Source organism: Enhydra lutris, unplaced genomic scaffold (assembly GCF_002288905.1).
Source record: "Enhydra lutris kenyoni isolate GAN:26980312 unplaced genomic scaffold, ASM228890v2 scaffoldscaffold10, whole genome shotgun sequence".
Taxonomy (NCBI): domain Eukaryota; kingdom Metazoa; phylum Chordata; class Mammalia; order Carnivora; family Mustelidae; genus Enhydra; species Enhydra lutris.
Window position 1 is genome coordinate 12,416,330 of NW_019154094.1, and position 25,928 is coordinate 12,442,257.

General features: G+C 43.4%; 1 protein-coding gene across 1 annotated transcript in view; it reads left to right on the forward strand.

Annotated features, from left to right (window-relative positions):
* LOC111144138 (calcium voltage-gated channel auxiliary subunit alpha2delta 3) overlaps nt 1-25,928 on the forward strand; it is an 868,443-nt gene that overhangs the window by 626,349 nt on the left and 216,166 nt on the right. The window contains exons 14-16 of the mRNA XM_022498297.1: nt 1,273-1,290; nt 20,723-20,794; nt 22,127-22,207. Coding sequence (XP_022354005.1) covers nt 1,273-1,290; nt 20,723-20,794; nt 22,127-22,207 — 171 coding nt within the window. The remainder of the gene's footprint in view (nt 1-1,272; nt 1,291-20,722; nt 20,795-22,126; nt 22,208-25,928) is intronic.

Sequence of the window (25,928 nt, forward strand, 5' to 3'; positions counted from 1 at the left end):
AGTCTGCTAGTTTCCTAGTGCTCGTGGCCTTTACTGTGTGTTTGGTTGAATTTGCACCTTCTAAGGCATCCCAGCTCTACAACTTATTATCTATGGAACATTATATAATTACTTAACCCTCTAAGTTCCATTTTATTTTTCATCTATAAAATGAAGATAATGAGGGCAGCTCTATCGAGTTGCTTGGATTTGCTGGGGTAATGCAAACAAAAGGCTTTAAACGGTGCCTGGTGATGAGTTCACACACAATAAATGTTAGTCTCTACAATGAGAAGTCAGTCTTGAAAATGATGTAACTCCTAGATTTGGTACTTAATACATGGATAATGGAATTTCCATTTCAGATTAGAAAAATGCTTTTCAAAACACTGCATGCTTTCATGGCAGGCACAAATACAATGGCATTAAGCCACAGCCTAATAGTCTCAAGGTTGAAAAATAGACAAGTATGTCTCATAAATGTTCATCTTTTCCCACATACCTATAATTTCAGTTTCTTGCCTGTACCATTGGGAAAGCTATTATGTCTTATTTTATGGATTAACTGACTGCCTTTTCGTTGTTCTTCGAATATCGGCTTTATTTCAAATGCACAAACCCTTGTGCATGCTTTCTTAAGCACCGATAAAAAGAACAGTTAATGTGCTACAAAGCAAGAAAAAATGACTTTAAAAACAGAACACTCTTTGAATGGTCTTACCTTTATGTACAGAAGGGTTTCTCAACTTTGGCACAATCGGCATGTGGGCCGGGTAATTCTTTCCTGCGGGGACTGTCCCCTGCATTGTAAGGTGTAGAAGCAACCCTGGTCTTTACCCACTAGAAGCCAATAGCTCTCGCTCCCTCCCCTCACCAGTTGTGACAACTGCAGGTGTCTCCAGGCCATCCTCCTCTACTAGGAAACCAATGGTGTGCAAGAAGGAGGAACTGGGTCTTCGAAATGAGTGTTTGGGGCCCCTGAACAGAAGAGCTTCAGGTCGAGCGTTGCGGGAAGTTGCCAAACTGCCAGCATGGGCGTGGTGATTCCCAAAACATGTGCTCACGGATTGTGTGTTGAGACTACAGATACAGACAGCAGGTTGAATAATCAGCACCATAGCATAATTTGGGGGAAATGACCCGGCTTTAGTTTTATTTCCCTCGTTTTTCTCCCAGTTTTGGTTTTTCCATTTGCCAATGGTGATCAAATGAAGTTTTCCAGTTAATCTTGACTTTTTAATGTAATGATTGCCTTTTTCTTTTCTTTTTGCTTGTTTTCCTGTTGTTTTTCAGCTCCCTCAGGCACAAAAGGTAAACTGTTTTCCGTCACGTTGCGGTCACCCCCAGAACCCGCGAACTGTGCATGTCTCCATGATTTTGTGCATTCAGTGCTGTTCATGACCAGTGAAATGGTTTTCCTCTTAAGATTTCAAAAGCCTGAGGTTGGGCAGGAGCAGAAAGGCCACCAGACTCATCTGTCCACTGTCTCCCTGCCAAGTTTGTCCCATCAAAGAAACCTCTTGTGGCCAGTAGTTTGGGGACAACTCTGCACCCAAACATTTTGCTAAGAATTCTCAAATAATAGGTCAAGAGTAAGTTCAGCACATTTCTTCAAACACAGCATTCCAGGTCTTCCCTGAGGTTTTTTCCTAGGGATACAGCTAATGTGAATAATTTGTGAGACCCGGTGACTAAGTTTAGATGCTGGGCTGTTGAGTCAAATCTCTGAAGACTCGTGTGGGCTTCATTAATTGCAAAATCAATAGCTCCTTTGCTTGTCTCATTGCCTGTACCACCTGGAGAGCATTAGAGCAAATTCTTGCCAAAGCCAGACCCTTTCACTGGTCCTCATTGTCTGTCTGAGATGATCTGGTTTCACCATGTAGAATGTTCTCTGTCTAGTAAGAGTCCATGTGATTGCCCTGCTGGCTTTGCCGTGTCGTCCCCATGGCATGTCATTATATCCTAAGGACAGTTACGGAAGAAAACATGACACATGATGCCTGCTGACTTGTTCTGGGATAGTTCACAAACACAAGCAAGATTTCCAGAAGACACAGTGATTTCTGGGGGCCAGATGTGGGTTGGTTTGGTTTCAAGAGTTGAGGTAAGGCACCTCCCGGAAATGTAAGCAGTACCTCCCAAGCTTTCCAGTCTGGAGCAAAGATGATTTGATTCCTTCCCGTTGAGAGAGATAGCACAACTGCTCTACAAAAGACAGTCTGTTCAGACCATATGGACAACCAGAGGCCTAGAAATCATTACACAATTACTCAAATATATTTGAGATATTTAAACAAGGCGAGACATGCTAGTGTGTGACTTGGCTTGTGGTAATGTTTGATTACACTTCAGTGGCATCACAAAAAGACTGAACACTTCATTAAAAGTTAAAGGATTTGAGGAGAACAACAGCTTCCAGAGTAAATATATGGTCAGAATTCCGCATTATCTGGAAGGATCGGCATCTTTAATAGGTCATGCTTTCTTAATTGCCCATATTTGAAATTTCTTTGTAAAGAGACTTAACGAATTCAGTGCCTAAAACTGGACCAGCCTCAACGTACTGGCATTTATTCATCAAGTTTCCACTGATCCATATACAGAAGCACTCTGTCGTAGAAGATTCCTCATGAATTTGAGGTGCCATCAGCCATGGGATTTTTAAAACAAGGTTCAAAACAAACCAACACAGGAATATGGTAAGAACAAAGGTTGCTGGGACATATGGTTCTTCAGTAGCACTTGGCTCCCTGCTCTCTTCCCTCCTGTCACTCACATCACGTGCCATACATGTAGAAAGTTTGGAATTGAGGAGGATGCCCCAGTGCCTTTGCAAAAGACGTTGGGCTGTTCAAGGACTTGCTGCGCAGCCCTCTGTCACAAGGAATAGCTCTGCTCCCCACCCCCCGCAATTCCTCACCAGGGATACAAACTGTCTTTTTATTAAAACAGAGAAAGGTACTTACCTTAAAAATTATTAAGAGCCCTGCATGAAATGGTCTCAGAACTCCTTGGAGTCATTTCTGGGCAATTCAGCTCTTTGGAGAAGGAGTTTAAACATAATAAACCTTGGGGATCTGAGCTGGAAGGTGGAGGGCAGCTAAGGTGGGTCTCAGTGCAGGTGGAAGGCACCTCACCTCAGGACAGCTAGTCTCAGTGGCTGGTAGATGAGTGTATGTGCCTCTCACTCATCTCCATCCTTCTCTTCTCCATCCCCAGTGTTACTTCAGTGACATTTGCAGAACACTCTTCTGGAAAGATAGGTTCCTACGAGCATCAGCACCACCACCACCCCCCACCCCGCCTCAAACTCATTGTCCTGCTGGTTGACCAGCAAGGAACATGGCGGGTGGCATCCCAGCTCCATCCATTTGTGACCATGGGCAAGTTAATTGACTTCTTGAATCTTTAGGATTCTCTTCATTTAACAGGAACAATAGACTAGTTTGCCAGTTGTGTTATGAGAATAGAACCTGCCATATGCTAAACACTCATAAAACTTAAGAGTTTCCACGGCTATTTTTGTGTCTTGGCTTCTGATGCTTTCGAGCAGCAATCAAGAGAACATATGAGCAGATCCCATGGGATGTGGTAGTCTGGGGGGTCTGCAGTGATTTGTGGTTCTGACTCAGGCCTAATGAATAATCAGGAGACAGCAAAAGTGCTGGGAAGATACGTGATGCTTCTCTGGTTCATGAAAAACTCTGTGTTACCTGACTTCACCTTTTACGTGGAGTCAGAGGGAAATGCTTGAAACCCCAACAAAGCAAAGGCTTCCAGGGACAACTGTTTTGAGAACTTTCTTCCCAAAGTCTTTGACGTTACCCATAGATTTCACCCAGCCATGGACATGATTATGATGAGCCCCTTCCAAATCCAAGAGTTGTTGTTCCAGGGGTAAAAGGGAGGCATCTCCAGCTGTTATGTCTTTGGCCTGCTTTTCACATGAGGTCATGGGTGCATACATTGGACCATATGGTGTCTGCATTTGCACTGTGTTTTTGTTGGAATCTCTTGGTATCATCTGCAACTGTTTTCTCCATAAATATTTTAAATAGTTATGTCTCTGTAAACATGCTTACTTTAATCTCTTAGCTGATCTATCACTAAAAATGTCCCATTTGGGTATCCCTCATATGTATGGTAGTCATTAATGATGGTTGGCCAGAAGTTATGGTTTTCATAATTCTGATATTTTGAGGGTCTTTCAAAACTTATCTTCTAACTTATGACTACACTCTAGAACAATGGTTTGCAAAAAGAATTTCATTTTGTTTTTACTGTGATTCCTTTCTAGAGTCTATAAATTTCAATCCTTGCTATCACATTGGGATAACACTAACTGGTGATATGCCTAATCGGTATTAAATATTTTCACCAAATGCAGCGAAGTGTCCTGAAATTTTGGTTAAAAACCACAGAGCAATACAGACCTGATGCCCTCAAGCCATCACAAGTCTGTTCTTTATAGTGGAAATTGCCCCACTTTCTCCAGGGGCTTGATTGTCCTACACTGAACCATGAAGAAAGGTCCATATGTAAGATAGGTTTGCCCCTTTTTTTTTTTTTTCCTCACATGGAACTTCTTGGCTTCTACAGAAATATCTGGGAGATCCCATTTTATGATAATGACACAGCAGAATTACCCAAAGCCATTTACAAGCCTACATTCAGTTGCCATTCTTGGCCCAAATAATCCATTTTTTCAAACTGCATATTCATTCAGATGGGTTTTGTCTATGGGAACGAAACCTGGGTTGTTCACCACACAGTTAATCACTGTGGAGTGGGACCTTGCATACTTAAAGGCAAAAACACTCTTGGGGGAATTCCAAATTTCGCTGTGTACAGGTGTTAACTTCCCCTCCCACCCCCATTGGGACCCCCTCTCCTTTCTGTTGTGCTGCCTTCCCACAACTTTGGAGTACGCCCGAGACCGTTCCATGGAGGTTTCGAGAGTGCTCTGTCTGGCCCGGCACTAGATTAGTTAATATCAGTTTGAGAATTTTGAGCAGCATAAGCATTTTTCTCAAAACCATAGTTAAAGAAAACCACATCTCTAATCCTGTTTGGGACAGCAATTGATGCATTCAGGGCTGCACAGTATGGCAAAACGACCCCTGTTTAATAGCCCGACGACATGTTTTGTTTCCTGTTAGGAATAGCTAACTTACCTCCTTGAACAAACACAGCAGGGCTCAGGTCTGTTGTTCTATGCCTGCTGTGATACTCTGGGCTGCTTAACTTGTATGAGGACTCAGGAGTGCATAAATTAGCTTCTTAAATGGAGGTCGATTTGGGGGTTTTCTTTCAGGATGGAACTGGCTTATTAATATCCCCCCCGAGTGTCCATGGGATCCGGAATCCATTTGCATATTCTTTGTGTCCTTGTTTATATTATATTTAGGAGGAATAAATGGAAGCATTCATTTCCCTAAAGTTTTTCTTCCCTTTTTGCTTTTTTTTCCCCCCTCCCCTTCTTTCTTTCATTGGTCTCATGCTTTAGGTCCAAACTTGTGCAAGTAGAATCTGGCCCATTCTTATCTCTGGGTAATCAGATTTCAGCAATCGTGGGACATCATTTATCATTCTTCGCCTCATTTAACTTCTGTACTTTGAAATGTTGAATTAACTGTCATTGAAAATAGAAAATTGAAAGTTTGCAAAGCTGCTGTTTTCATAGGACTCTAGGTCTAGTGATTTTTCTGTTCCATTACAGTTATATAACCAACAAAATCCGTGCAAATCAAGTGTGAAACTGAGAGGTGGTAACTATTTACATTTGGTTCTGGTTTATGACTCATTTGCTTTTACCTTTACTTGCTCTGTGTGTGAATTATTGTATCTTGTTTTGATAACCCCGTTTCCTCCCCTTATCATTTACTGTTTTATAGGAACATGTACAGACATCTTTTATAAGCGTCCCTGAGCTGGGGCTGTTGTGATTGCCTACACCAAGTCTGTAAGATGGTAGCTGCCACTTAAATTAGCAGATCCACTCTGTGAATAAATCCAGGGAGGAAGAAACCAGAACGAGTCTAGCTACTACAGCTCTCCCATGACCCGTGCACTAGAACTCTGGAGATCAGAGTCACAACATGTTGCCGAACCAGAATGATGATCACAGAGCCCCATACTTTTTTCCCCACTGTAGTTCTGTGTGGGTAGATTGGTGGCAGTCCAGATCAGCTGACGAAGAAGGTGTAGTTTGCCTGTTTCATATCCATGTGAGTCTTGGCCAAACCCTCACCCATGGCCCTCTCCAACACTGTGTTTGAGACCATTAGTATAGGCATGCAAGACCCCCAGATTCAAAGGGCATGGCTCCCCAATGGCAGGAGGGCTGGCAGAACAGCACAGAAGGACTGCAAACCCGTATGGATTGGTGGGGGACCATGGAGTTCCGTGCAGAAGCAGGATGCTATTCACCTTTCTTGTTTGAAAAAGTTAATTGGTTAATTTTAAACAAACTCATAATGTGTGTTTACTTGTATATCTGGAAAAAATGTTCAAGTTTCATCCCATTTTCATATAAATTGGAACTTTCATAGTATTTTATAATAAGGATAAAAGCAAGGTAAGAACCAGAATCCAATTATGAAAAGATGGACATATATATATATATATATATATATATATATATATAGTTTAGTTTTTAGCTTTTACACTGTTAGACATGAAAATTGGTTTAAAAAAACCACAAAACAAAACGAAAACAAAATGAAAAGCTTCCAAGAATACATTGCTAGTACATATGAAGAACTTACATACTTGCATGTTTTAACCCAGTAATCTTCCTTCATAGAGAGAATATAACCTAAACAGGTCAGTGACTTGCAATTTTACCTATAATGAGGAAAAGAAGAACCAACATATCCAGCAATAATAAAGTGGTGGCAAAAGTCACCCAAGTTCCAAAGGATGGGAAGCTATTATAAAATTGTGGTCAAAATGAAATTGAATAATATAAGAACATAGTTTTAAAATCAGAATATAACATTTTATGAACATTATGTTCTTTGTGTGTGCATGTGTGTGCATGTGTGTGTGTGTGTGTGTGTGTGTGTATACATATAGTTGGATAAAACAATACTGGATAGGCGTGCCTCATAGTAGCTATTCCCTTCTGAGAGGAGAACAAGTATTTTGCTTTATTCTTTTTTTTAATATTTTTTTAAAGATTTTATTTATTTGAGAGAGAGAGAATGAGAGAGAGAGAGAACCTGAGAAGTAGGAGGGTCAGATGGAGAAGCAGACTCCCTGGTGAACAGAGAGCCTGATGCGGAACTCGATCCCAGGGCTCCAGGATCATGATCTGAGCCAAAGGCAGTTGCTTAACCAACTGAGCCACCCAGGCGTCCCTATTTTGCTTCATTCTTAATAGAGTTCTGTACTTTTCATACCCTGTGTGGTGAACATGTATTTTTATAAGTAACTAGTCATATTTATAGTAAAAGTGAACTAAGCCTATTTCTCATAGTGAACTAAATGTATTACTCATAAATGGACAAATAAGGCTTAGCCTAATAATTGTTTGCTGAGCCTAACTCACTCCAAAAACAAATGAAAAACTGGAAAAATCCAAACTCAGTTTTAAAAACACATACAATTACATAGATTCTTGGTACAGATAGCTCTGAACAGAAGATATGCTGTCTTACATGTGACAAATCTAAAAGCACCTTTGTTTATCAAAACTCTTCATTTTCTAACCGAGAAATCATCTGTGATCTTTAGTCAAAGTCCCAGTCCACATGAGATCCTTAGAGCAACATGGACCTAACATGGGTGGTCCACGGAAGTGCAGGGGCACAGTTGAACCCGGGGGCTACCTACCTTACTACACACACCTCATTTGGAGGTGTTACCTGTCCTATTCATGGGTCAGTGCAGGGCTGGTCGGAAGGAAAGGCTACCGTGGCTTTCAAATGGGAAGAAGGGAGCAGACGAGTGACCTTTGCCTGGCTGCTATTTGGAAAGTACTGTTCCCACACAGTCCAGCCCTTTGTGGTGTGCATGAGTGACAGAATGGGGCTGTCCCACTCTTAGGGCAGAAGGAAGAGAGCCCAGTTGTCTAAGGACCAACTATAAGGTTGGCGGGAGGTGGAGTGGAGGCCCCTCCCTGCCAGCCCTGCCTGGCAGACTTGGGCACAGGACGCCAACACCCTGAGCCTTGGTTTTCTCCTTGTTGTAACATCCCCTTTACACAACTCTCCTGAGAAGCCCATGAACAGTGCTTGCCAGGACCATCCATACTGAGTGGCCGACTGGAGGGGAAGCCGGTCATGGAAGGAGCAATGCTACCCATCATACTAGTAGTATATTTTGTTTAATAGAGGCAAATTTGACATAAATAAATTAGAAATGGTTTTGAAACACTGAGGTAATCTGATGTTCTCAAAAAAAAAAAAGTAGGTATTTTTGTTAAAGCCAAAAACCAAGAATTGATTTAAAGATCCCTTGTATCTCAATGCTTTCTTGTCCCAGACTTAATGTTTAATGTCTTAAGAATTCAAAGTCTTCTTTAAAAAATTCTCATGGATTTAAGATATGTGAATGTTTTCTACTATTTCTTTAAATCAAGCATAACTATAAAATATGACTGTCTTGAGGTGTTAAAACAATTCAAGCCCTTCTCATAACATTACTAAATGAAACTGCTTTTTCTTTTGAAAGTCAAAGAAACATCTGAGTAAAAACAATGAAATTTGAAGAAATTATTTTTCATTGCCATTTTCTTAGCTCCCCCAAATAAATATATACACCCTTTTTTCTTCTACACAGAAAGGAAGGCAGAGAATTGAGGAGAGCTCTTTCACAAAGCCAATGAATTTGTCTGTAGTGGTATTAATGTCAGCATGACTTACGTCAAGCCTAGAGACTGTCTTGAAGAGGACATCAGAGGACACCTGATGTTCTGATTTCCTTGCCTCTAGATGCCATTCTCCAAGGCTTGCTTATTGACCCAAGGGCGATCATGAGCTCAAAGAATTGCCATTTTGAGGGGTCCTCTGTATTTATGGATAGATTTAGAACAACTGTATCTATCATGTGACACACTAAGATGTGTTTCCTCAAAGCAGCCTCTGAATCTACCCCTTATTGGTCAAGACCCTGGAAGAGAGAGTATCATTTAAGGGATACCTGCATGGAATCTATTCATGAAGAAAAGAATCAGAGAACCCAGAAAGTGTGGGGTTCCGTGAGGAAAGCATTTATTTTGTGATTGCATTACTGTGTTTCTGTGAGTTCTGTAAGAGAGAAGAAGTGAGAAGGTATGCACCATAAAGAACACCATTCATTTTGACACAGGGCTAATGAAACTCAATGCATTCATTGACTCATCCGGAAACCAAATCTATGTCAAAATGTAAATCTAAGCCAAGTCTATATGAAATCAATGCCAAATCACTGTCAATGATATTAACCTGACTTTATGTGTCCTCATTGGTAGAGATATCCTGTGTGGCAGGTGTGGTACGAAAATGCCATGAATTACTCAAGAGAACACACACACACACACACACACACACACACACACACACACGCACCATATACTCATAGGCAGAGCCTTGCCTTTCTCAAGTTTTTTTTTTTAGCATAATGTTTTCATATGCACTATTCTAGTTTTCGCTGGCAGAATTTATCTACCTTATCATTTCTGCCCATTGCAATGAGATTTTGATGTTAATGAAGCAACTGCCTTTACAGTTATTGTTTTTTTTTTTTTTTTTCTTTCTAAACGGAGTCCTGTATTTGTTGGGCTGGTCATAGTTCAGCTGCCCGATCCTTTTCCCAGTCATGTTATTCGCTGGTCAGACCCCCAATTAATGGCTCTATAGTCATTACAAATCCTAATGTAGCCAGGTTCCCGGAGAACTGCAGGGATGGCTCTGTGTGAGTTCCAGACAACTCACGCCGGAGGGTTCGACTGAAATGACCCTCTGGGGTTAAGCCGGAGCAGTTGTGCAATCCTGCACAGCAACATGATGAACAAGTTCAAAAATGGAAAGCTAGATGTTTATCCCTTCAAATTAACTGGAAGGATTTTGGAAAACCCAACCTAGTTTCATGAGGTAGAAAAATGTCAGGCGAAGGACGAATGCCATGGTACGGACTTTCTTTTTCCAGAAATGACTCACAGGACTGAACCACTTGCTGAGTCAGGAGCCCTTGTGTGCTTGGATTGGCCCCATCCATGTTGGCCCAGGCCTGGGAGGCAGTAACTCCTCTGCAGGCTGGGTGCTTCTGCAGCATCTGTCCCTCCTTTCCCAGCCCCGTCCTCCCCGCAATTCCCTTCCCAGTCTGCTTCCTTCCTAACCTCCTTCCATATTCACAGTTATGATAACCAGCCCCCGCCCCACCCCAGCTGCTTTCTAAGGCCTTTTGTTTGCCTATCAAAGCCATGATGTTCTATCATGGGATAAAGGAATCATATTTTTCTATTTTGTTTATGCAGTTCAAATGGAGAGATGGATGGAGTGTTCTAATTTGGTAGAGCATGGGGTGAGTTCCAGAGGAGCTAATCGACAACTCTCCCCTCCCCTAGAATGGTCCTGATGAGAGCCTATGTCCTTGTGGGATGTGCCAGGAACTGTAGTGGAGGCTTTATATCTATAATTCTACTTAATCCTCCCAAGAACTGTGGACGATAGTCCTACTTTAGCGATGATTAGTGTGGTTCACTGCACTCCAGGCTCCTTAAGGCAAAAAAGAGGCCCCAGGTTAGAAAAGGACAAGCTTGCCCAAATCCTGGTACCAAATCACTGTGACTCCTTTTCCTCCTTGGAAAATTATAAAATAAATGAAAGGGCAGAACCAGAATCCATTCTTTCCAGTATCATTCACTGAGGGCTTCCTAGGTACCAGATCTATGCTAAATGCTATGGATAAAATGCTCATCTTTGTCCTTCACAGAAAGGAGGTTGAGGGCCCAATGATTGGGACAGGGCCTCTAGCATCAGATGGTCCAAGGCCTAAATCCCCACTCTGCTGCTCTCTGAACGGGTGCCAGATCCTTTGTGCCTTTATTTCTTCACCCACCAGATGCTCATGGACACTTTGCAAGGTCTGTGTCAGGGTTAAATCTGAGACTACAAAAATATAAAAACATTTAAATATAAAATTTATTTAATTATATTTAATATATATTTATAATTTAATATATATAAATATATCAATATATTTAAATGTAAAAACTAAACTAGTGTTTAGTCCTAGCAGGTTGTGCTTGGGAATAGATACGGATGGATGGATGGATGGATGGACAGACAGAAGGATGGATGGAGAGAAGGATGCATAAATAAGAATGACTCAATAAGTTTGGGTAACCTGCACTGGGATTTAATTCCAGATGCTTTTATAGCTGATTCTCCTCCCTGTGCTGCTTTCCAGAGAAGTCATAGTGTTCAACTAAGCTGTTACATGAGCCTCTGTCCCTACCAGCGGCAGCGGCATGTAAGCACCAGCTTCTCAGAGCCTCCTTCAGTCTCACCATGCTGGGGCAGGCCCAACACACTCAGACACTGAGTGAAGGAGGGAGGAGTGAGCAGAGGCCCCAGGATAGAAAAGGACAGGCTTGCCCAAATCCTGGTACCAAATCGCTGTGACTCCTTTTCCTCCTTGGGCCTCAATTATAAAATAAATAAAAGGGCAGGATTGGAATCCGTTCTTTCCAGGATCATTTGCTGAGGGCTTCCTAGGTACCAGATCTATGCTAAATGCTGTGGATAAAAAGAAGTATCATTCCCCGCTTTTGCCCTTATAGTTTACAAGCCCTCCAGAATTTTCAGTTTTTCTTCCAGCTATGGTGTTCAGTGACTGCTGTATTAACAGTTTGCACAGATTTGGTCCTAGATGGTATCTTAGGTTGTAGAGTAAATATGATTATCTTTGTAGTAAAGTTTGAGAACATCTGGTTCCCATTTCCACTTCGTTAGGGAAGGTTTTATGGAGGAAGCGACGTTTCAGGGGGTCTTTAAACGGGGGAAGGTTTTATTCTGGGGCCTTAGAGCTCCAAGAGTTGACTGTATGTTTGAGCATCTATTTGGGAGGTGTCTAAACCACATTTGTGAAAATATAAATGCTCTGCTATACTGAGGGGCGGGGGCCAGTCATGTGTCGTAGCCTATCATGAATGTTAGCCAAAATCCAGTGTCCCATGGTAATTTGTATTGTCATTATTCTGGGACAGTCTTGAAATAAGCGTGTTGTACCCTAATCACCAAACAAAGCAGTCTCCTAAAACAGCTTTCAGATATGTCGATCTGTAATATTGTCTTGCCCATGGGTTTCCTTACATAATGTGGCCATGGCCAAAGACTGCATCTCCCCTCTGTCTAAATGTTTCCTAAATAAAATGCATTCCCTGCTCAATGACATATCTCAGAAATGCTGGGAAGAGAGGAAACAACTTAAAATCTTTCCCGAATAGTCACAACTTTATTAGAAAAAAATTCATTCTGAAATTCTCATACAGATGTTCCAACATTATCCAACACTATCACTCACAAAGCTGTCTTCAGGTTGTTAAGAAGAGAAAGAGAGGACAAACAAATTCGACAGTTGAGTTCATACAGGATACAAAGTTCAAAGAGGGAAATCTGTTTGCTTTTGAATTGAGAGAATTTAAAATACAGTAAATCTCATAAGAATTTAGGGTCTCCAAATCTCAGATGCGAGTAATAATAATGATTTAGTAAGAAGCGAATATGTCTTGGCTAAAAGCAAAATATCATTTATGAGCATCCTCGAGGACTGAGGACTGACCTTTACCAAGACAATCAAATGCAAAGTGAGGGGGAAATATTACTTGGAAGAGTCGCTTATTCTTGTTTCTTCTAATTTTCCACTTTCTTCTTATTCTTCTACTTTCTACTTTGTAATGCCTTATATTGTTTAGGATTCAGGCGTCTTCCACAAATGTTGAAAGATGCCAGTGCAAATGAGAATCTAAACAATGGTTGGTGTTCTCAAATTGTCTAGATTTTAAAGGGTCGCAGTTAATCTGAGTGGCACCATAAAAGGCAAATAATTCACATTGCTTACATTGAAAGAACCAGCTCTTCAATTAAAAATAGTAATGCCTGGGGGCGCCTGGGTGGCTCAGTGGGTTAAGCCTCTGCCTTCGGCTCAGGTTATGTTCTCAGCGTCCTGGGATCGACCCCCGCATCAGGCTCTCTGCTCAGTGGGGAGCCTGCTTCCCTCTCTCTCTGCCTGCCTCTCTGCCTACTTGTGATCTCTCTGTCAAATAAATAAATAAAATCTAAAAAAAAAGTAATGCCTGCTTTTTTAAACTTCTTACTATAAAGAACACCTAAAATACTGATAACCAAAAATATGTTTATAGCTCAGAATATAAAAACTTTATCCTCATAGCATTTTCATGTCAAAGTATTACCATAGTTTGTTTAAAGAAGTATTTTGATCTTTATGCAGAAAGATTTGTTTGAATAGGATTACTATTACTATTTATTCTAAGGCATTAATATTCATTGCAAACATATGCTATTGGGTGATTTTATTTATAAAATGCTGTCTGTAGATGAAAATTAATGGGGATGTTCTTTCTATTAAAATTTTCAACCATACAGAAAGGAGATTAAAGAAAAAAAAATCAAAGATGCAGAGATAGACTACCAAAGATGATTTAGAAATCTTTTGGCTTTATTACTGGAACAAGTTATTCTTTCTTTCTCTTCTCATTTCAAAGTGGCTTTTTAGGTTATTAAGCAAATGTATTTTTAAATATGCATAGTTGTGTAAAGCCTGTCACTTAAAACTGACCACTATTGAAACAGCTAGTAAACTTCATGATTATCGCTAACAACTGTGGAGATCTAATGAGAGTAAAGTTCAGAGTCAGATAATGTTAACATCAGCCAAGCAGGTAATGCTGATACAGTGCACAGATACTTTTCAAGCATAAGGTGCACCAACAGGGTTTAGTTTCCACATTCAGTGGCTTTCACTTGTTCTTCCTCTGGAGCATGTCTGCATCTCCAGCAGGTGTCTCCAGGACAGAAAGTCAACACCCTTCCTTGAGTATGGCTCTTACTAGATTTCTTTCCCTGGTCTCTGTTCAATATTGAAGATAAGGGATGTTGGGATGAGGGAAGGATGGGGGAGGGACTGTAGATGGGCATCAAAAGGATAGGTATAAAGGACTTTTTGGTCTGGGAATAGGAGGGAAGGTCCAGGGATTTGTTCTTGTGGAGGGTCTCTACATAGCCACATACTCTGCTCATGTGCCCTTTTCCAGGTCTCTGCTTCCCTGTTGCCCTCCCTGGTGCTCTCACTAATTTGCAGTTTTATTCTGGTGGCTTTCTACTGTTGGCCCTCCCCTTGCTACAGTGTGAAAACTGAAGGACCTGGCTGCCATCTATTCCCATCTTGTTCCCTTTGCCCCTCATCATATGCTACCAAAAGAATGGCTCTCGGGGATTCCCAGACCATTGGTGAACTTAAACTCATGGAGAGAGGAAAGAGTAAACCTCCCCCTTCCTGCATTCCCTTGTCACATTCTCAGAACCTGCACACCTTGAAGAATTAACTTCTATTTAAAGATGTACGCAGCTGTGTTTTTTCACCTCTTGGTCCTATTTTTTTTTCTCTGTCAAGCTACAGGTTATTAACAGAACCATGAGTTTATATAGCCTGTCTTTTCTCCCTCTGGGTGGGGAACTAAGTGACATCGCCTGCCTTTTAAGTACATTTTTATTGCTAACTAAGGCTATCCTCTGGAAAAGGCTCATCTTCCAGGACCTTGTGCCTGCAATTCATACCAAATGCCCCTAGATGGCGGCAGTGTCTTTTCATGGAGTTCAGGTTGGTGTTCATGCCAGGTGTTGGAAGGAAGACACAGCAGAAACCCAGCTGTGTACTCACAAATTATGTACACATGTATAAAATATTTAAGTATTATGGTATACATTTATATGATGTACGTCATTAACATAGTCAATATGTTGATTGACTTTAATAAGAAAAAAAACTTATAAAAGGGGCAATATAGAGAAGAAATATCATCTTTGAGAAGAGTTGGTGAGTTGGCCTTTGTCCTTGGCTTGGAGCCATTCTCTTCCTGAGCTGAGTTCCCCATTTCTGCACAAACTTCTCTTTGAGCCCAAGCCTCTAGGGCTGAGCAGTGATGGCAGGAAGCTCTGCTGAAAATCACCTGTCAGCCCTCAAATAGGCCATCAGTCACGCTGCCCCTACCTCGTTCAAATCCCTTCTGAGGGCCTGGCTCCCGCTCACCTCCTTTCTCTAGAGCTTGGCCCTCATTCCCAGAGGCCTCCAGCTTCGGGGGACTCAGGTCCTGCCACTGGTCCTGGCAAGCTTCCTGTGAGTGGAGATCCCTCATGGGCATCCCTGAAGCCACAGCTGGTCCCAATGGAAAGGGCCCGGCCTCCATTCCTGTCCTCTTTCCCGGCAGGTTCTTGCATCCCTGCCGGAGCAGACTCAGGCTTTGCAACTCCTCACTCAGGTACTCAAAGCAAGCAAACGTCTATTCGTTGTGAAAGTTTTACACAAAGTCGTAATGACAATAGTTTTGATGCTATCATAAAGAGTCCTTGTATCCCCCAGAATACTGCCCATTGCTATTCAGTAGGAATTTCCTCCGTTGTGGAAATGACACACAACCACGTATCTTGAGGTTGTTGGGACCATCTTCCCTTTGGCCTTTCTGGCCTCAGCAGTGTCTCCCTGTGTGGGTTGTACAAGGTACCTGGGACCAGATCAGTGGGAATCTAGAGCTACTTGTGTCATTTATGGTCAAGATGGGCACTTGTGCAAGTTAGGATTCTTCTGTTATAAGAGTTACAAATTCAATCCATGCTCATTTGGGCAAAAGGGGAAAACAAAAAACAAAACAAAAAAAAACATGGCTACAAGGAATCCAATAATGGAAAACAGCATGGTGGAGTTGAGCTTAGGGATGAAGGCATCCAGGAACTGGTTCTCTCCCTCCCTGCCCCTCCTACCTCACTCCCTTTCCCTCCCTCCTCACCCCTCCTTCTCTCCCATCACACACACACACACACACACACACACACACACACACACATTTCTCCTCCTGTCTCTGGGTTGACTTTATTTTCCCAGCCCCTTTTCTATGGGGAAAGGATTTGGTTGTCAGGCTTACCTTCTTCTAATTATCCACAAAGGGAAGGAGAGAATTTTTCCTGTTAAGTCTGGATGGGAAAAAAGAAAAAATAAACAAAAAACAAAACAAAAAAAAAAACAACGGGTGACCTGGGCAGGGTGTGTGTGTGTGTGTGTGTCTAGTGCCCTGGCTGGCTCATTCTGGGTGTGATGCCCAGTAACATGCAGGATGGAAGAGGTTAGTTGCCAAGAGAACCTTGTGGAAGAAAGAGATAAAGAGGATTTCTCTAAAGAAAGGGAGTAATATTTCAAAAAAAAAAGGGGGGGGATACTGGGCAGTTTTAAAAAATAAATAATAAAAAAATTAAAAAAAACAGTATGAACACCAAAAAAAAAAAAAAAAATCTCCCCCTTCATTGTTCCATTGATACATATTCTTAAGTTTAAAGCAAATGGATGAACAGCTCTATCACAGGGAACTTGTCCCTGCTGTCATTACACGGGTTTCCAGGAAGCATTCTGAATCTGTCATAAAAACCCCAACAGATGTCAGTAGCTCCTGGATGTTTTTACTTTAGTCCCGGCTAGTCTTGAAGAAGAGAGCTCCCCTGGTCACATGACTAGAGCCAGTGCACCCTGCCCCCCACCAGGCCAGCATTTCTCCCTCTGTCCCATTGCTTTTCGGTCTCCTCTGGGGGACTTGGGGTTTCTGGCGGGTAAGACTTATGTCTCCTGCCTGGATATCTTCCAGAACATGGCATGGAGCTTGGCACAGAAGCTGGTGCCCAAGGAACGTTTCCCAAGGGAATCGATGAATGGTCATGACCAGAAGAATGGCAACACGGACGGACCACAGCTCTGGCGGTCCTCCCGTCTGGGCCCACACTGGAGGGTGGTCCGCGCGGCCAACCCGGGCCACCGGCAGGAAACGAATCGAGCATCAGGAGTAGAAGGAGCCCCGGCTCCACTGCGTGTACCTCACACATGACTCCAAATGCATATTCATACAAGCCCACATGCATGATTAACTTGGGAAGCTGACAGGAAGCAGTCAGTCTGTCGAGCAAGTTTGTGTTTTATAAACCAGATGTTTGGTATTATTATTCCTCATTTCCTTTGATACCAGAACGGCCCCCATTATGTAGCAGAGGAAATGAAGGATATGGAGGAACATACAGTATTATACAACAGAGCATCACCACCAAGCATTTCGGAGGCCTGTTCAGAGCCGGGTGAATGCCTTGAATGGCAATTCATTTTAGGATTCCCACTTGGACTTCAGTTAATAGGATTTTTCCCAGATGGACCATGGTGACCTCCCTCCCCTACAGCTACCCTCTGGAACATGAATGTTGATTCTGTGTCTGAGTTTTTCTTGGAAGCCACGTGCATGAACCATAAGCAGCTCTTGCCTCAGCAGCCACGACAGGTTGGGGGGCACAGAAAAGCAGGGACCCCCTAGCGTGTGGGGACAGAGGGTTTCTGGCTGCAGCTGGCTCCGTAACTCCTGCTTGGTGGTCTGGACACAGCGCCTCGGCCGCTGACTGCTGTGGCCTGTGGCAGAAGTGCAGAATGCGTTTCGATCGTAAAGTGCTCGCAGTGCACATTAACATCCAAGTTCATGTTTCTCCTCCATGGACTGTTCAAGCTTCGTAGAACTCAGACCTGCGGAGACTGGAAGAGGTGGAGCTCGTGGGTGCAGAGGAACATCTTAACGTCCCACACTAATATTCCCAGAACCCGCCAGCCTTCGTGGCCATGCTGGTGAGCTGTACACACCGAAAAGGCTCGGGGTTCAGGTTCTGCCCAAGCCAGTCCCGATCGGGGCCAGAACTGCCCTGGGAGAGAGCACATGTCCTCCCAGCACAGTGGCTAGACCAAGATCATGGCAGTTCCTTTGTTTACTGGAGGCTGGTTAAAAGATGAGTGGCTTCAGTACACGTGTAACATAACGACGAGCCATAATTACTTTTAGAATTAGCTTCTGAGTGAAGTTGAGACTGTATGCTGGCTTGCTATTTGGAAGTCAGTTTCCCGTGATCTTGAACCTGTGCCAGAACAATTACCAGTGAGTTACAACTGATTCCCACTGGTTGCAGGAGAAGGCTTCCTTTCTCATTATTGTCAGTGGTATGTTTTGATTTCATCCATGATACGTGTTGGCATCGCTTGAAAATCTGATTGCAAAGTGGAAGTGGACCAGGATTCTGGATCAGCTCAAATCAGTTTTCTGTATAGCATTGAGGATTAATCAAGGAGTCGGAATATGGGGAGATCTCCCATCCTAAGACAGGTGTTTACTGTGAGTTGGTTCTGCCTTTGAAAATGGCCCTCCCTACCCCGAACAGTGGCCATAGGATACTTTAAGTACTTTTAGCAAGATGTTGGAACCATGTCTTCACAAACTATCATTATCATCTCATGGTTAATTTTATTTAGTTATTAATAGTATGATGTAGTAGTAAGTTTGTTGTCTTATTCTCAGACCCAAATTAGCTGGCCCAGATAATGGATTACATGATTACCATGTGTATCAGTCAGGGCTCTCCAGGGAAAGAGAAGCATAGGGGATAGATACATTTTTCTCTCTGTAGGATATACATCATATATATGCAGTGGGGGAGAGAGAGAGATTGACTGTAAGGAATTGCCTCTCACAGTCGTGGGGGCTGGCACATCAGAAATCTGTAGGGTGGATTGGCAGGCTGGAAGGTCCAGCAGGAGGGGATGAGGGCAGTCAGGAAGTGGAATTCCTTCTTCCTTCAGGGACCTGTTTTTTTCCTCCTAAAGCCTTGAACTGATTGGAGGAGACATACTCCCGTTATAGGGGGTCATCTGCTTAATCAAAGGTTGCTTATTTAAATGTGAGTCACATCTAGAAAGGTACATTCAGGGCAACATTTAGACGGGTGTTTGATCAAAACATTGGGCACCATGGCCAAGTTGATACATAAAAATTAACCATCACACCATAAATTCCCAGCCCTTGAGTGAACATATGATTCTTGCCTCATCTTCTTAGTCATGGAGGAATACAGGTCCACCTTGACGGAGATGGCTAAATCATGGCCCCATCTGTCTCTGGTAGGAGCCCTTCCCTACACCTACAAACTTCTCTTTAGCTCTCATGAGTATTGATGGTAGAAAGGATTGCCCTATAATAACGCTCCTTGAATTTTAATATGCATACTAATTATTAAAACATTCAGATCGGAGGGACTAGAGTGGGGCTCAGGATTGTTCATTTCTAATGCAGTCATGTGGCTGTTCTGTGAGCCGTATTATACCCTACAGCTTGAAGAATATGTTGAAAGAACAAGATGGGTGGAAGATGGCTTGAGTTCGATGACCTTTTTTCCAAAGGGCAGCCAGTCCATGGACATCTAAGTTGATGGGGACCCTTAGGTTTTAGAATCTCCTCTTTAAAATGTCTCTTCCCAAGAAGATTGAGGGAACAATACCTGATTTTTCTGTGGAACTAAAGCTATGGAGAAGTACTCAGACATCAGAATATACTGTACACTGGAGTAGTGGAGTCTCATTCACAGATTGCTTCAAGTGAGGCCAGAATGGGCCACGAAACTAGAAAGGCTCTCTCTCCCACCAGACTTGCCTGGTAATTTTGGTCCCTGTGGGAAGTGTCACATGCCTTGGTCTCACTCTGGACTCTGTTACTTACTAGCTACATGACCTTGCAGGCATGGAAAAGAAGCCAACATCCTTTGAGCACGTCCTCATGCTAGACACCATGCTGGGCAGTGTCACAGTTTATCTTCACAGCAACAATGCTGGGGAATAATTGGCATTATTTCCTATGAGGATATGGAGGCTTAACAAATACAGTTAATAAAGATTCAAAGCTGAGAATTAAAACCAGGATTGTTTTGGACCCAAGCCTACTATGGTGCAGGACTCTGTTTCCCCATTTGTTATTGGGGCAGAGTAGAGTTCCTGCCTATCTCCGAACCCTATGTGAAAAGCAGATGTGATGCTGGGTCTCAATACATTTGTATGCAATTCAGATGGTCCCAGAAGGGTATCGTTTGCCCTCTTTCAAGGGCTATTGTTCCAGGAGAAATGTTTAGCTTCTTAGCAGTGATTTTGGGATCAGGTGATAAAGTTATTTGTTGTGTTTTGTTTTTCTTTTGTTTCCTGTCTGGGACTGGCACACAGAGATGTGTAGAGGTACCAGAAGACCTTGACTCAGCTACCATGGGGAGAATAAATGATTCCAGATTCCATTGTTTCCAGCAGGGGCAACTCGTAAAACCCCTTATGCTCATGTTTTCTGATCCTCAATTTTCAGATTAAGGAGAAGCATTCTTATTGCACATAAATGTCTGCAAAGCAAAAGGATAAAATCAATCTGTGATCATAAAATGGAGTGAATCACTAAGCTGTAAACCAGGCTTTCTCTGACGGCGACTGACTTTGTTTCCCCAGCCATGGATGGGATCCTTATCTGCTAGTCAGAGTAGAGGGACATTGTACTCTTCCTAGGCTACTAGCCTGAGTGGGCAGTGGTCCATTCCCAATGGCTCTGGTCAGGAAAGGATGAGACGGTCAAGGGCCATGGCCACCAGCCATCTGTGGTTTCCAGATCATTCCCGGGTAACTGACTTCTCTCTCCATCCAGCTTGCCGATGATCAGGGCCTCGTCCTGATGACCACAGTTGCCATGCCTGTGTTTAGTAAGCAGAACGAAACCGTGAGTACAGCAGCTGTGTTCCTGCGTGATGTTAGGAAGGTTGCCATCTCAGACACTCTCTGACTCGAGCTCTGGTGACCTTTCTATGTTTATGTTAAGTAAGGTTAGGGGATCTATCACTTGTCCTTACTTTTAATTCTGTTGTTAGGATCACGACAGCAAGAATAGATGAGAGGACTTCCGACAGGTGTCATGTGACAATGTGAAGCACTTTTCCCAAAATTAGGTGTGAAGTGATCAGAGGAAGGCAAAACCCAGAAAGAATCCTCATGTATGGTGGGATGATCCCTCCCCGATATTTAGTGACCAGCCTTGTGTTAGTTTCCTTGGGCTGTAGTAACAAAGGATCACGAATGGGGTGGTTTAAAACAATAGAAATTTATTATCACAATTCTGGAATCTAGAAGCCCTAAATTGTGGTGTTGGCAGGACCGTGCTTCCTCAGAAGGATCTAGAATATCCTCCCAGTGCCCAGATGTTCCTTAGTCTGTGGCAGCTCTGCCTCCATCTCCACGTGGCCTTCTCTCGTGGGTTTCTCTGTCCTCTTATAAGGACGCCAGTTGTTGGATACAGGGCCCATCCTTAATCCAGGGTGGTTTGACCTCAAAGTGATTACACGCTGTTTCTAAAAAGGGTCACCTTCCAAGGTTCAGGGCAGATTTGAACTGGAGGGAAACAATGGACAGTAGCAATTTGTGCCTTCTTCCAGGAGGTCTTTCTGACCCTGACAGCTTCAACACATCATGCACACTTTGGAAACTGGGACCCTCCATGGAGGCCTATTCCTTCTCCTTGGTCCTTGGTTCCAACACAGGTGTGAGGGTTATTCCATTTTTCCCCTGGGCACCAGGTGGCAGTGTAAGTTGAGAGAGCAGTTATGCTAGGTCTTTCCTGGAGAAAGCTTCCATAAAATAAACTGGTCATAGTTTATAAAATAAACTGCTCATAAAATAAAATGCTCATAGCCTTTAGCTGCTAAAACTTCTGTGTTTCTTCACATTAATTTTGAATTTTCAGAAGGGAGAAGAGATGTCTGTTAGGGCATCTTGGTATGGGTGTGTGTGTGGAAAGGTACAGTGGTCCGTATTTGGCCTGAGAAGCTACCATTCTTGTCTAGCAATATTTGTGGGTGGGGGTGGGAGCTAGAAGAGAAGCCTTGTGGAAACCTTAATCTCTAGAATTCCTCTTGGAACCTGGGTTAACCTCAATCTCTAGAAGCTTCGAAAAGACACCAGAGGGTGACCTGTGGTGTGTTGGATTCTCACTCAGTTCTATTCCTTACCCCAAAGTAACTCATAATTGTCATGTTACTTACTGTTTGTTTTTCAACAGAGATCAAAGGGCATTCTTCTGGGTGTGGTCGGCACGGATGTCCCAGTGAAAGAGCTTCTGAAGACCATTCCCAAATACAAGGTAATACGTCACCTAACAGTCAAGGGCCAGGTGTCTAAGATACTTTCACAACCTGACACAGTGGTAATGAAAACAGGAATTAAAGAGGCCCCTTTACTCTCTTTCTGGCAGGAGCTGCCTTTTTTTTTTTTTTTTTTTTAAAAAAAAGTAATATTTCAGGCAGAACTGAGTAGGTCTACACGTGCTGCCCAAGTTTTTAATGGGTCCGTGTCTATATGCTTATGCGGGTCTACACAGGTCCTATATCTCTGATGGTCCTCTAAACCGGTCCTAACTCACCCCAATCTGAGGAGTCCCTAAAATATGTTACTTCTTAGTGTTGGAACCCAACGAGGCGCAAAGAGAAATGGTCGCTGACTCTGTTGCTTGCACATTCCCTCTAACTTGGAAGGTCATGATGTACATGCAAATTAATACACTTTTCCTAATTCTTAATTAAAATCCACTAAGAAAATTCTAAGTTTCTTTTTTTAACTCTGGGGGCAATCAAGAGGGTGGAGTAGGTAATTTTGGAAGAAAGAGGACGCAGTAAGCTTAGTGGGCCACTGCTTTGGGAGCCTACACCAGCATAAGAGTGTTGCAAGGAGAAAGAGCACAGAAGGAAGGAACTCAGAAACAGAATGGAAATGCCAGAACCCTGCTCTGCGTGCAAGGCCAGCCCTGCATCAGGGAGAGAGGGAGGCCACGCTTGCCCCTTTATCTAGCCTACACTGCATTCCCGGTACTCTGTTCCCAGCACTGTTCCTTCAGTTCTTTTAGTTTTGCATTTGGGGACAGAGGTGGCCCTTGTGGGCCATCCCAATGCACAAGGGTTGAAACCACACCCGTGCCCTCTCCCCCCAGCACCCGGCAAACGGGCCTGCTCATGTCTTCTTTGACCCACTCTTGGATGGACAAGCACTCCCTTTGACCCCAACTGGAGGCAAGCGAGCTCCTTTAGGCCAGGAATCTGAGATTGCTGACTGGCTAACAGGGCCCCTTCCTTACCACCTCCCTCCCTGATGTGCCGAGCCTGATTCACCACAGTTGTGAGGGGTCAGGGACCTTCTTGGGCCTCAGCAGGAGGAAGACAAGGGTTAGTACTCTGGAAGCAGATAACACCGGGATCCCAGCTCCATTCCTGAGGAGCTCTGAGTGGACAATTCTCTCAAATCTTTAGTTCTTCCATCAAGTGGTGACAACAGTACAACCTGCTCACAGACAGGCAGGAAGAATTGACCATTATCATTATCATTAACTGGGAATGATGGCGACACACTGGCCAAGAGGACGGGTATGACTCACAGCCTTGGGCCCTCTTCCGTGTGGGATGCTGCCAGCAGAGAGCTGTTAATACCTTCCCCATGCCAAGCACGGGCACTCGTGGGCTTCATGTCCACTGAACCCTCGCTAAAGTAGAAGGCCCAACCAAACAAACTGTGAATTGAATGACTAGCTGACCACATTCTGGGATCTTCTGCCACTTTTCAAAATGGGGTTTTCCAAGAATTTTGAAAGACATGAGGAAAGGCTTATAATACAAGGTATATGTGGTAGGCAGTTGACAACAAGGACAGGCTTACCTTTGGACAGAGGGTCAGGACAAGGGGAAGCCAATGGCTCAGCCCATCACCAGACATCCCAGCAAACTCTCATCTGAGCAACTCAGCTGAGCAGACAGCTGCGGCCAAATCAAGTCTCCTCTCAGCTGGTTGGAGGCAAAGTGAGAGATGCATAAAATGGCTGTTTACAAAAGACACACACTGTGTCTTGTGCTGTAGGATTAGCAGATAACATTTGCCAGGACCTGGCACTGTGCAAAGTGTGTGACCCACATCATGGTACCAGGTGTCCCTTAGGCAAGTTCAGTGCTGTTGTATCCATCCTACTCCTAAGGAAACTCTGGTTCCTGTGGCATCTGTCCACTGAGCTTGGGGCCACATCAGTAGGAAGTGGTGAGTGTGATTCCAGCCAGGTCTGTGTAACTCCTAGACCCACGAGCTTAAGGAATATCTAAGCCATTCACATAACACTGCATGATTTGTTGTCAGGCTTCTGTGCCATCCGTACCGTTGTTTACATAATAGTTCATTTGCAAATGAACTTTTGAAACTTTCATTTTGAACTTCATTGAAACTTTCTCCACTTAATTACATTTTTATTTATTTATTTATTTATTTATTTATTTGACAGACAGAGATCACAAGTAGGCAGAGAGGCAGGCAGAGAGAGAACGGGAAGCAGGCTCCCCGCTGAGCAGAGAGCCCGATATGGGGTTCGATCCCAGGACCCTGAGATCATGATCTGAGCTGAAGGCAGAGGCTTTAACCCACTGAGCCACCCAGACGCCCTCACTTAATTACATTTTAATGGGAAACACTGTATCACCATTTTATCACCATTTTCAAAGGAAAGCCAGTGTCCTCAGCCACTCTAGAAGAATTGTAAATATATATATATAAATCAAAAAATAAATAGTATTAAATGATTGTTTTATAATCTAAAGTTCTGAACTTGAGGTCTGTTCTCTCATTTTTAAGGTAATATAAAAGGCGAGTGTGAGAGATAGACAAAGTGGAAACTTTTCTTTTTTATATAATTGGAAGGACGGAAGAAATTTAAAAAGAGCTGGCTCTCGCTAGTGATCCTGGCTAATGCATTCAATACCAGGCCCACATGCCACCTAAAATCGTCTTTGCTCTATACTCTGGTTTTGTTTTGGGTCTGTTTTGTTTTTTTAAGAAAGCTAAACAGTGCACGGGAAGATGAGGGACCACTAGAGTGAGGACCATAGGATGGTTCAGCCTGGGGCAATGGGCGCCCCTGCCTTCTGGAATCCTCCCAGCACCATGGCCACCATCCAGAAGATCAGGGCCACCCCTGCATAATGGCCCAGGCATCTCAGAATCTGCAGAGTCTGATTCTTCCCAGCACTTTCTGTCTGGCCCTTAGCACCTGTTCCACCTGTAGGAAAAGAAACGTCTTTGAACAAGCAAGGCTTGTCTATTCCCATATGCTCATGCCACATAGCTGATCAGATTAGAAGGCCAACTTCATAACAAGAGGACGTGAACTCTGAGCTAAAATCAGGTGTCTAGGCTCCCAAAAGGTAGTCTCTTTAGCAAAAGAACATTCCTGGTTGGGTTCACTGAGATGACAAAGGCCCTCTGTCCTCCTGCCACCCTGGGCCTCTGACAGCCCGTGTCATCTACCCACAAGGCTTCTACAGTTGGGAGTTAAGTTCCAGAGGCATGATGGGACAGCTGGCTGACCCTAACCCACATAGTCAAGTGTTGGAAACTATGTAGCTCCCCTGGGGGCGAAAAGCCCGGGGAATGAGCGAGGGATCTGAGGTCCCTCAAGATAGTGGACCTTACTTGTATTGAAATGCCCGAACCCAGATGCCCAGGGTTCCTGGCTCAGTGTTGAAGGAAGGGCAGCCCATCTTTAGAGAATGTTTCCAAACATCTCTTCAGCCTCTTATTTCCTGTGAGAAGATGTAGAAACCCAAGCACAGAGCCACCACTGGTTATGTGCCCGACACTCCAGCCAGTAGGAACATGATAGGGAAATGATACTGATGACCCCGTGTGTCTCTCTGTCCTCAGAGTTTCCTCTACCGGTCAACGTGCCGAGCTCTTTACAGCATCATCTCCCTTAATCATAGGTGAATGCTGGCATCACCCCTGTGTTAAGGAAACTGAGGCACCCAAAGCTTAAATAGCATGCCAAGTCTCACAAC